Source organism: Mastigoproctus giganteus, chromosome 1 (genome assembly GCF_048544385.1).
Source record: "Mastigoproctus giganteus isolate SK-2022 chromosome 1, ASM4854438v1, whole genome shotgun sequence".
Lineage (NCBI taxonomy): Eukaryota > Metazoa > Arthropoda > Arachnida > Uropygi > Thelyphonidae > Mastigoproctus > Mastigoproctus giganteus.
In genome coordinates this window covers 14,381,247-14,394,162 of record NC_143575.1, presented here as the reverse complement: position 1 = coordinate 14,394,162, position 12,916 = coordinate 14,381,247, and the positions used below count along the sequence as shown (strand labels likewise).

The 12,916-nt window shown below is 36.8% G+C and overlaps 1 protein-coding gene across 4 annotated transcripts in view; it reads left to right on the top strand.

Moving 5' to 3' along the window:
- LOC150090568 (E3 SUMO-protein ligase PIAS2-like) overlaps positions 1-12,916 on the top strand; it is a 391,669-nt gene that overhangs the window by 170,162 nt on the left and 208,591 nt on the right. For all 4 annotated transcript variants that reach the window (XM_090378789.1, XM_090378788.1, XM_090378787.1 and 1 more), the window contains one exon: positions 11,146-11,219. In XM_090378789.1, coding sequence (XP_090234915.1) covers positions 11,146-11,219 — 74 coding nt within the window. The remainder of the gene's footprint in view (positions 1-11,145; positions 11,220-12,916) is intronic.

The window sequence follows — 12,916 nt, the reverse complement described above, 5'->3', positions numbered from 1 at the left end:
ACTCTTGATCATTGCCTTTAAATTTTCCCTACCACCAAAGTCAGCCTAACTGGTCTGTAGTTACCAACTTTGTGTATTGGCAATATGTTGGCATTTTTCCAATTCAAAGGAATCTCTCCTAAGTCCAATGATGCCCTCATTATTAACCTCAGTGGTTCAATACACTCACTGGCAGTCTTCCTTAAAATTAACTAGCTGTACCTGTTGCGAACATTTCACAATTGGTAGAAGATGTTTTCTCTAGCTGTCCTAAAGAAATGTAGTCTGTTTTGTTGTGAGCAGGTAAGGCAGTATGTGTCGAATTGTTTCTCATTTCTTGTATCTGAAGAAATTTTCATCTTTCCAATTATTCAAAATGTGCACTTTGCATAACAGTTTCACACATACAAAATGTAGTATGGTTTTTGTAATACTTTTTTGAAAAAATTTTTTTATATTCTTGTGCCCTTCTGGTAACCTTATCTTCATATGCTGGCATGATCTGACCCAAGACAATTGGGCGTGACTAAATACAGGGTTAGTGAGTGAAATTCCATCTATCAGATGTTTGCTTTCGACTTATTTATGGTCATCGCAAAAGCCAGGTGAATAGGAAACTCCCATCTCTTAAATGAGAATGGCAAAGTCAAATCGCATGGAGTCAAATCTACATGCGATAAGAGTACCTGTTTTCCTTTAGCTTTTCCTGTTATTATTTCTAGATCCAAACAATTCTGATACATAATTTTGACTAGAAGTCTCTTACCCTTGATCAATCCTTTTGAAATTGCCATATTCTGCAGTAAAATAAAATGATCCCAGACATTTTTCACACTTAAAATGTAAGGCTTGACAATGAACATACCTTTCACTAACTAAGCCAATACTGTGACATATTAAATCTTTCGGATCCTCAAATGCACATATCAGACCGATCCTAGATGCATTTGCAGAGCACGAAAATGTGTTTCTTCTTTGCCACAAGGTACATTCAACACGACCAGTCAGAGTAGCATGGTGGCATAGTGGCGCTAGTAGACAAGGCGCCTCCGTAGCCAGGTGGGAAGGAGCAGCAGTACGTAGCACACGCTTCTTGATTAGACCGGGGTTCGAGCCCGTCGCCACCAAATACGGAGGATGCGGAAAGGTCAGGGAATGACCACCGCATATCCCGGAGCAATATGGCCTTAGTTGCTAATGCTCCTAAAAACCAAATAACAACAGCTAGTAGACAAAACTGGCCCGTTCCGTAAAATAAAACTATTAGGAATTTTTATATATTTCACATTTTTCTGCACACCTAGTAAGAAATATCTCCAATTTGAGACCACTTTCAGCCCGATCTTCTAGGCCTATTGTTCACAATGGACATCTCAGCAACAGCACTGCTTCCATATTAATATATACACTGCCCTACCATTAATATCTAGACACCTACCTTTAGATAAAAAAAAAAGCTTTTATTGTGTCATTTAATATTTTGTGCTAAAACCTTTTGCTTTTATGACAGTCTTCAATCTTCGCAGCATACTCTCAACCAGCTTTTTATAAAATGTCAGGTGATACGTTCCTCCATTCAGCCTTTAATGCAGCCACCAGTTTGGCCTTGTTTGGGCGATCTCAACGTGCTCGTACCCAACGATGCAGTACATATCAAAGATGCTCGATAGGGTTCAGATCAGGACTCTTGGCTGGCCAATCCAACTTTTCCACACTCGTGTCCTCAAATCACTCTGTTACGACCCGAGCAGTATGGCATAGTGCGTTGTCTTGCTGATATAGGTATGAGCCTTCCTTGAAGTACTGCCATAATATTAGAAATGTATAATTGTCCAGGATGTCCTGGTATTGCACAGCATCCATTGTTTTGTTGATAATGACTGTTTTCCATTGCTCTAAAGTCCAGGATTCACACTCCTTACACCGTGTTAATGAACATCTAGCATTTGTTAAGGTGATCAGTGGCTTGTGAACAGCTGCACGACCATTGTAACCCATATCATGGAGTGTCCTTCGTATTGTAATAGTGCTGACATTAGTCCCATTAGTCACACAAACCCTCACAGAGGGTTTGTGTGACTTGAGACAATGGCAAATTACAATTTGGCGCACAGTTCTTTGCAGAATTCTCTTGTTCTGTTCTGTTAGTTTTTGGAGTTTATCAGGCCATTTTTTGGCTGATTCAGTCCCAATCCTCTTCCATTGGCATATGATGTCACTATCCGTTGACTTAGGAATTCCTCAGAGTGACTGCGATGTCTCATACAGAATGCTTGCTTATGAGGCATCCTACTATTATTCCATGTTGGAAATCTGTTAATTCTGTTGAACCTGTCATCTTGCTTGCCCACTTTTGCAATTGTCTGTTCGAAGCCCATTGTGCATATTTTTTAGCAAGTTCTGTGATGTGTTGCTTGCATAGGACCTGTTTCTCCATCCATGGAGGAGTGTCTGGTAGGGCAGTGTAGATAATTGGCTGTAAGGCAGGGTTTCATGTTGCCCTGCAAATAAGGAACCGATAGAATGATATCTTCCGAAATGCGTAAAGACCACGACTGGATGGCAGTTTCACATTTACTCCGAAAGAAATAAAAGAGAAAGCATTATTGTATTGCCTGATATTTTTACAAAAATTTTCGGATAATTCATTGTTATCTGTATATAAAAAGGACTTATTTAAGCAAGCATTTCAGTTGCCGGCAATGAAACTTTCCCATTTTGACATCATGTAGAAAAATGATCCGTAACTTTTTCACACTTAAAATCTAAGGCTTGACAATGAACACACCTTTCACTAAGAAAGCCAATACAGGAACTCCCAAAGTTACTTAAGGGCTGCGTTAAGCGGAACGCTACCTAAATTGGAATTTCCCCCATGCGTGTGCAGCACTCACAACTTTAATGTGTTCGTTGAATTGATTGAATCGTAAAAGAAATGTTCGACAAACATGTAAATAGAATTATTTATTGTATTTATTCAATTTTTTATCTCATGTGCAGGAAAAATTACACAAGCGTGCAATTTAAAAAAAATTTCAAAATTACGAAATTACAAAAAAAAAAGAGGAGACAGGCATAACGTCAGTAAGTTTTACCTCTTGAGCATCATTGCCAGAACTGATAGCTGATAAGTACGCCGCTGGGGCGGTGAGAGTTGTGGAGATATAGAAGGGGTTGGCCCCTCAACCTTACGAGAGAACTTATTAATGGATGACTGGAAGGTGGCTTTTTCTTTTCATCGTAGATTTCTTTGTAGCAAAGCAAACATCAATTCTTAAAAGTTAACAGAGCACCCCTCTGTTAACTTTTAAGAATTGTTCACTGTCAGGATTCATTTCCTCAAACCTGGCAAGGCCGATGCAATTTCATGAAATACCATTGCCATCGTCTGGTGATGAAGCCTCTCGGCTCATCATTTGGTTCATCTTGAACTTCGTCAGCATTTTCTTCTTTCGCCATCGTTGTCGGCAAGTCAGTAAGTTCTTCATTAGATAATTCCTTCTCTTCTTCGTCTATTAAGTCCTTCACGTCTTTGGCATCAACCTCCAACTGAAGCAGCTCTGCACCCTTTACAATCATATACGTAACCTCTTCATATGATTCGTCTTTTTCAAATCCTTTGAAGCCTTTTATGTGCCATGGGCATATTTTCTTCCATGCGCCATTTAAACACCTTTTAGTAATTTCCGCCCAGACCTTATTAATGTTTAAGATGGCATGGTAAATATTAGATTTCCAAAAGTCTCTTAACATCAAATTTTTCTCATCGTCAACTGCAGACAATGCCTGGCCAAATGTTGTGCGTATATATTATGCTTTTAAATTTAAAATAACACCCTGATCCATAGGTTGAATGAGTGAAGTTGTGTTTGGCAGTAGAAATAAGACTCATGTTCGAATTAAAATCACCTAGGTGCATAGGATGTTCAGGAGCATTATCTAATAGAAGCAAAATCTTGAAAGGAATGTCGTTGTCTTTACAATATTTTTCAACCTTGGGAATGAAGCAGCATTTAAACCAATCCTCAGAGAGAGATTGTTATTCATGCTCTCTGGTCTTGATCGGAAATGCACAGGTAGGGTGGCTTTATTGATGCCCTTAAATGTACGAGGATTTCCAGAATGGTACACAAGCAGTGTTTTAATCTGTAATCTCCTGCTGCATTAGCCCCAAGTAAAAGTGTGGCACTATCTTTTGACGCCTTGAAACCTGCATTGTATTTTCCTCTTTGGCAATGTTTGTTCGATCTGGCATTTTTTCCCAATACAGAGCAGTCTCGTCAACATTAAAAATTTACTGCATTGAATAGCTGCCTTCATCAATAATTTTTTCCAACACAGCACAAAATTTCCCTGCAACTGCAGAATCGGCACTGTGACTTTACCACATACCTTAATGTTGTGGAAACCAGTGCAATGTTTGAACCTATTAAATCACCCGTTGCTTGCCATGAACTTGGGTTGGGGCTTGCCGTACTCATCCTTACTTTCTTTATAAATACTTGTTGCTTTTGCTTGAATGGTCAGTAGACTCAGGGGCACTCGCTTCTGAATCTGCTTTTCCATCCATATTATTTAACAGCTGTTCCATCTTCGATATAGCACCTGAACGTTGTTGATCTTAAGTGTGTTGATCCTTTGACATGTTCTTTTATACACACACTGGCCTTTAAAATAGTATTCACTGTTCAAGCAGCGAGACCTAATTTCCTTGCAGTAGATGACAAACTTTGTCCTGCTTCGCACTTAATCATTTTCATCTTCATTTCTAAATCAATTTTGTTTAGTCCCCGGCACTATCATCACTTGCACTTTTCGTTGGTCGCTTTCCCTTCATCAATGTAATACATAAATAGGAATGAAGAGAAGTTTCTGAAAATTTGTTTGTTCTATGTTTGAAGATTTCAGTGAAGGGGAATACATTTCATTATAATAGCATAAAAACCCACACAATTCCATTTAATCGGGATTATCGCAAATGCAATAAGATCAAGTATACTACCCATTTACAATAGATTGTGCTAACAGAAAAGCCAAATAAATTGCAATAAAATAATTTGCTCGGAAAGTGCTAATTGTTTTTACTGTTTTATGGTCGTGACCTCCAGAAACATGCTTTAAAAAATATCACAAAGGCATTCAAAATTGAGTCTTATAACAGCAACGTATGATAATGATGAAAGTGTAGTGCAATTTCCATTATAAATATGACCTTTTAGAGAGATGAATAGCTTAGTTATATAGCGAAAATTTTAACTTCCAAAGACTCGGAACGAATTACAAAAAAAAAAAAAAAAAAAAAAAGAAGTGTTATTGGGTTCACATTACGATATTTTCATGATACCTCCATTTATTCCTACGGGATGCATAATACTTTTCCACGATTTTTATAAGTTTGCACCTACCGGCCGACAAAAACTTGTGTAAAGTTGAATTTCCCCAAGTCGAGTATTACGTAAGTTGGGGAGTTCCTGTACTTTGAGCCGACCGGGCTAGCCGGGTGGGTAAAGCGCCTGCCTGGCAACCCAAAGGTCGCGGGTTCGAATCCCGCCTCGGGCTTGGATCAAAGTACTGCAAAAAACCTTGGGAGGTGCACTATGGCCACAGAAGCCGATGCGCCAATAACTACCAAAAAAAAAAAAAAAAAAAATCCTGTACTTTGATGTATTAAATATTTATGATCCTTAAATGCACATTTCAGACCAATCCTAAATACATTTGCAGAAACACGAAAACGTGTGTTTCTTCTTTGCAGCAAGGGACGTTCGACATGGACCAGTCAGAGTAGCATGGAGGCGGACATGTCTTCTTCGTTCTGACTGTGACATACTTCTAAATTCTTAAATTATTTACCTTAAGTAACCTCTAAACAAAAAACAAATAAACTGAAAGTTAATAACAATAACGATAAAATTGAGTTCTAAATGTAACAAATGCAATGAATGTATACGCTTGTGTGCGCAACATGAGGACATATAGTGAGTGGTGCAAGCAGTGCAGTGGAATTCTATTGATTAGTTCTTTCTTTTAAGGTAGGCATTGCTAGTAGAGAATATTGGCCTGTTCTATAAAATAAAACTATTCAAAATTTTTATATTTTCCCATGTTTCTGCACACCTAGAAAGAAATATAGTCAGTTTCGCCTTTATTAAGGCCTATCGTACACAATGGCTACATCTAGCTGTACCCATTGTGAAAATTTCGCAATTGCTAGCAGAGTTTTTCTCTAGTTGTCCTACTATTATTTTTTCAGAACAAAGGACATGACTGTGCGAATGTGCAAATTGTTAATCAGAAAAAAATGGCTTATGAACTTAGACAACTGTTTGTTTAACAGTTAACATCTTCTTGTGATCCCACATTATAGCCTTAGATGCTAATGCGCCAATAAAATCTAAACAAACAAACAAACAAATCTTGTGATCCCATCTATGAAGTGAACGTTGAACTTGTAAGATCTACATTTTAATATAATAGAAATATCTATTTGGCTAGAATAAATCCAGGAAGGTCGATGGAAAGGAGTATTAAGTTAAAGATAGTAAGTATTAAGATTGGATATTTAATTTTAATGTAAATACAATTTAAGTTTGGAGAAACACTGGATTTGATGGTAGTTATAGACATATATGTTAAATAGCATCTAAATGGAAACAAGTAATTTCAAGTACTATAGAAAGCAAACAGGGACAGCACTAGGGAAGGGGTGCCATTTGAGAACAAGTGAGAAAGTGTTGCTGAGGGCAAGAACAGTAGGACAGTTGTTGTTATTTGGTTTTTTAGGAGCATTAGCAACTAAGGCCATATTGCTCTGGGTATATGCAGTGGTCATTCCCTGACCTGTCCGCATCCTCTGTATTTGGTGGTCACGGGCTCGAACCCCAGTCTAATCAAGAAGTGTGTGCTATGCACTACTGCTCCTGCCCACCTGGCTACGGAGGCGCCAAATAGGACAGTAAAATGGGATTATGAAGCATCTCTTTTGATCTAAGACGCCGTTAGAAAGTAAACAGGAAATTAGTGGACGACTAGTGTTCATGTCAAAAGATCGCATCAGGGTGGCTGATATTTTGTGTTCGTGTCAAAAATGTTTGTATCAGGGTGGCTGATATTTTGGTAAGTTGGCCATATTTAGCAGAGAAGGTGTGAACACGAAACAGAGTGTTTTGTAAGTGACTGACAAACATGAAAAGGTCATACTGCTGTGTAAAAATAATAATAAATTTTTAGAGACTGGTTGGTTTGTGCACTAGGGAGACGGCTGTGGTGAGTTGTTTTAACAAATAGGAAGGAATGAAAAATTAAAGAGTATGGGGATTGGTTGGAATCCTTGAGGGGGGGGCGTTCCAAACTTGAGTGAAAAGAAAATTTCCCGGGGGAGAAATGGAAAAAGTGTCCACTCTTTATCTGACTTATCTGTGGTCTAAGGGAAGAAAGTCGCGAGTTTTCGGGTTGAAGTGGGAGTAGATTTTTTGGTGGTCAGAGTTCACATCTTGTGGTAGCAAGAAGAAAAAGAAAAAAAAAAAAAAAAACATGAGAGAAAGAAAGCCTGGTCCCGGCATCAGAAGGCAGTGAAGGCGGTGGTTAAGTTTCAGGTTAAGGTAAACATGCAAGAAAGAAAGCCTTGTACAGCATCGGAGGGTAGTGATAGGCAGTGAAGGCAGTGGTTAAGTGTAAAGATATGTGAGCCAAGAAGAAATGGAAGAAAGCCTGTCTGCTACGAAGGAAGCCTGAGAGCAAGGGAATTAGAAGTAGTGGCTATTTTGTTCCTGTTTTTTTTATTGAACCCCAAACTCATGGAATCATAATCTTAAACTCTGTAAAAAATTGATTGATAGTTCTTTCTAAAGAAAATTAAATTTGAAATTAGGCAAGTTAGTTACTAAGGTTGAGATAACTTGTTATTAATGTTAATGATTATGAAATAATGTAAGGGTGGTACAGGGGTAATAAAAAGAAAGTAATAGTATAAAGGAATTAATAAAGAAGTATAATCATAGGGGTAGTACTGTAAGGATATGTTAACCTATATAATTAAATTAGGCCAGGTGCCAACACAAGATAACATTCCAGATGAGGTATAAAGAGAAAGAAATTTTATTAATAGAGAAACCTCATGAGTAAAGAGGGATGACTAAGATGATAACTAGAGAGTAATTAAGATAGAACGAGGGAGTTACAGTGACCATTACTGAAGTAAGAGGATACCAGTTGTAATACATTTCATGTGTTAAAGGCTAGAAACAAATATATAAAAAGATTAATAAGAGTTGAAAGGATAAAACTTGGTAATGTAAGAGAATGAATGAGTAATCATCAAGGATTCATATTATTAAGTAAGATACAACTGATATAAACTGATGTTATTAATTTGTAAATTGAAAATAGTTGATGAGAGAGAGAGAGAGAGAGAGAGAGAGAGAGAGAGGGGTGTAGTGTATTGTACTGTAGTATGGTTCAAATATATGGAAATTGGTATGCATGTATATATGTATTTTTTTTTTTTTTTTTTATGTAAATGCTGTATATAATGTTCATTAAAGGTTGTAAATTTTTATTGAAAAAATGTGTTTTCTGCTAAAACCTGCTTTACACACCCTAGAATCTAGAATTTTCTGAATGTGAATTGCAGTCAGGTTTGTGGGATGGGATTGCGACTTCAGTAGGGTGGAAGTCAAAACAAAATAAACACAACAAAAAACAACAAATAATAACATTTTTCTTCAAAACACAAACTATTCTCATTTGTAGTGAAAAACTGACCCGTTCCATAAAATTAAATTATTCCAATTATTCAGAATTTTTAAATTTTACCATCTTCTTGCACACCTAGGAAGATATAGCTTTAATTTTACACCACTTTCAGCACAATCAGTTAGGCCTATTGTTCACAGTGACTGTCTGAAGAAAATGGCTTTTGTAATAATATATAGATGGATATATGCCATCAACTCCAGGGCCTTGCTTGCTTTTAGGCTCAAATATTTTTCTAATAAATAGTCATCACTGATTTCGTGTGGCTTAGCCATTATCTGTTCAGTTCATCAGTAACATCAGCTGGGTTATTTAAGACTTTCCCACACTCAGTACCCAACGATCTGATCTGATTCATTTTCTTCTTATTTGTGTTGACATATGTGAAAAACTGCTTGTCTCAAGGGTGCCTCCGTAGCCAGGTGGGCAGAAGCAGCACACACTTCTTGATTAGACCGGGTTCGAGCCCGTGACCACCAAATATGGAGGATGTGGAAAGGTCAGGGAATGACCACCGCATATCCCCCAGGAGCAATATGGCCTTAGTTGCTAATGCTCCTAAAAACCAAACAAACAAACAAACAAACAAGCTTGTCTCATTCTTTGCTTTCTTAGCCAGTGCTGTCTCATACTCAGTCTTTGCCTCCCTTATCTGAGGTATTATTACTGATCAACTTGTAGCTGTTGTAGGCTTCAGTACTTTTCATCACACTGTAACTTTCCTTTGCTATATTTTTCTGCTCTATTAGAATTTCCAGCTCTCTATTCATCTATCTCAACATCCTTCTTGTGCTATATTTTTCTAATGATATATATGCGTTAATGTGTGATTTTAGATGTCTCAGTGTGCCATACTTATGGTGACTGCTTATGGTAAGTGTAATTCTGAACAGAAATATCTTATATGTGATATTCCATTTCTTTTTTTTTTATTGGTTCATACTAAAGAGAATATCTGTAGTTATATTCTAACTATTCAGAGGAATTATTATGGATTCCTTTCTTTCAGAAAGGATAGAACACTTATGAAATCAGCATGATAATTTAGGAGTTATAGTAGGGTGGGAGTTACATGTTAGTGAGGCAAAAATATTGTGACAAAAATTATTATTATATATGAGGGGCATTTTATGAGAATATGCTTTCATGAGTAAGGTGTAAAATCTGAGTGCAACATGTGGACTAATTTTTAAGTTTTCTGTAACTGAGTTCCTTGTATGAAAGTATAGAGAATGTTTGAAAGAGGTAGTATGTGCAAAGGTTATTTGTGAATGATGTTGGTAGCATCATTTTTTTTTTCTTCCCTTCCCCTCTTCTCTTCTTTTGGGTTGTAAGTATTAACTAGTTTAATTATTTTAAGGCATTTTCTGGTTGCAGCTTTGGGTTACTTTAGTAATTTATGGGAACCTTTGGAAATAACTGAAGTCACTAATGGTTAACCTGGCATCTGTTTACATATACTGCACAGTCACAAATATTCAGTGATATTTAAGTTTGGTTGTATATTTGTATATAGTGGGTTATAATTAAAATAGTAAATTGGAATAACTAGAACCTGCTGACATAATTTGGGAATGTATAATTGTTGATTTTGATTCCAGTTAATGAATTACATGAAGAGATTTTATTGTTGCCTTGGATCTTCTGCTTTGGGAGTTGTCAAGTCTTTGTATTAGCTGATATGCTCTTTAATATTGTCAATTTCATTTAAAGTTTAGTTTATTGTGTTGGTTGGTTTTATTTAAAGTTTAGTCTATTGCAGTGGTTCCTAAAGTGTGCGCCACGGTGCCCCAGCGAACTCACAGGGGCACCACAGGATATTTTGAATTTTCAAGGGAAACACAGCGATACTCGACATCTGTCAGACACAGTGTGAACTAATAGCTCGAGGAAGTTTCAACAGTACTTATTAAGTTGTTTGGACACTACTTAATAAACAGACCTGTTAGATATTTCTTTTAGCCTAGGGGCACCGTGAAAAAATTACTGAGACACTAAGGGTGTGGTGAACCGAGAAAGTTTGGGAACCTCTGGTCCATTGTGTTGATTGGTTTTATTTAAAGTTTAGTCTGTTGGGTTGCTGTTTAATAGAGCATTTTTATTTAATGGAAGTTTTAGTCTCTTTAATAGAATAAAATTTTCTATGTAACAATTTGATTATTGTTATTTCATATATACTAATTCAGTATGAATTATATTTTTGTAGACTCAATTACCAGGCATTGATAATGCTAGTTGGTTTCATGCTAGTAAGCAAAATGATATGTATGTTAATAGTATGATTGGCCTATCTTCTGGAAAAAAAGTGGACATTAGTAAATTGTTTGTTGAAATGCTTTTAATGGTATGGGCTATCTGAAAAAGTGTCTTTATGTACATTTTTTTTTTTTTATTTATTTATTTTTTTTGTAGTTAAAGAAAAATTACAACATGATCCTGATTCAGAAATAGCCACAACTAGTTTAAGGGGATCTCTTACATGTCCAGTAAGTTAATTTCTTATATTATATATTAATGATACTTTGTATTGTTAATAAATTAATAATGGATTTTTTCCAAATATTGCATCTGTTGAAAACATTTCAGAGAGGTTTTTTTTTTTTTTTTTTTATCTTTTCAAATACCATGTTTCCCTCTCATTCCTGTACATAATTTGCTCTAGGTTGTTTGTTAGTTACTCTTAAAAGTTCTCTCATGCAATTATCTCAGTTAGACTGCACATTCATACACTGCATATTAATTAGCCCAGTTGCATGGACTACACATGAAACTGGACTGCAAATTTAGTCTACATCAGGTAATTTCATTATGTCCGTTTGGCCAGATTTGAAACTATAAGAATTTAAATACACTGCTCATTGTTGAAGCTGCTCTATCTAGAAAGAAAGGACAGATTTACTTAAATTTGCATGCATAACCTTGAAATATACAAAAATAAACGATTGGCAAATCAAGTTACTCAGTGAAATACAGTCATGTGTTTTACTGCCCTATCATAGGGATCTGAAGGTGCTATAAAAAAGCTAGCAAGCAAACAAAACTGTAAGCAAATCATCATCTAAGAGAATGGATTCCCTTTAAGATATGTAAGGTGACATTATACAGCTGATGGACTTTGAAGGGAAATTGGCAGAAACTGGATGGTGAACATGGCAAATCACCATTTATCAGGACAAAAATGTTTGGGCATTGTGGTCCAGATGATACTGTTGACAGCAGAGAGTACAAAAAGATACTTGGACACATTGCCCGAGCTCTAGTTGTGTCGGAAAGGGAAGATCAGTGGATCCACTTATTGGCACCAGGAAACAGATCTGTCACAATCCTCCATATTTTCCATATTGTATCAGCATACCTGATAGAGTAGAATGCATTCTTTCCATCTGATGCTATTCCATTGTGTTCAGTGTCTGTGGTGGAATAAAATGAGCTTCTTTTGGGGACAAGAATGGTATTGTGTCATCTCTAGTGACAAATCACATTTCTGTTTGGGATCTATCAATAGCCATATGCATGTCTGGAGACATGGTCATTTGTCATTTCAGTTAACTGTCATCAGAATAGCCACCCGGGCCCATATGCAAATCTTTCTCATCTTTATTGTTCATTAACTTGCAACAACTAGTTGGTTAGTAACAAACAAAAGACCCAATTGGGCCAACCTTTTCTCAGCCTGGTCTGTGCTTGTTAACAAGAGAGACTGCTTCTACAGAGATGGGATACACTTAAATAGAAAGGATGCAAGAATATTTGCTGATGCTATCAAGGCAGAGTTAGGTGGGTCGGAAAACTGCTAGCTTGGAGGAATAAACTGACTAATAGATCAACAGTAGCCGCTAGCAGAGGAGAAAGTGATTCTTGCACTGCTTCTATTGAAATGCAATTGAGCAGCAGCCTGGAAAGCAAGGCAGTGGGGATTTACAGGACTGCTGGAGTCATAGTGGAACAAGTAAATACATGGGCTGTGTTAGGGTAACTAAGAGTAGAAACAGGTGTATGTATACTTGCATGTACACCAGTGCTAGGAGTATAGTTAAAAAATTTGATGAACTTGAAGTGCTAGTCAAGACATCGAAGGCAGATATTGTTCAGATATCAGAGACGTGTCACACAGACATAAGCAGTGCACAAATGGAATTTGTAGGAGTACAATGTATACAGAAAGGATAGACAGAACAGGAAG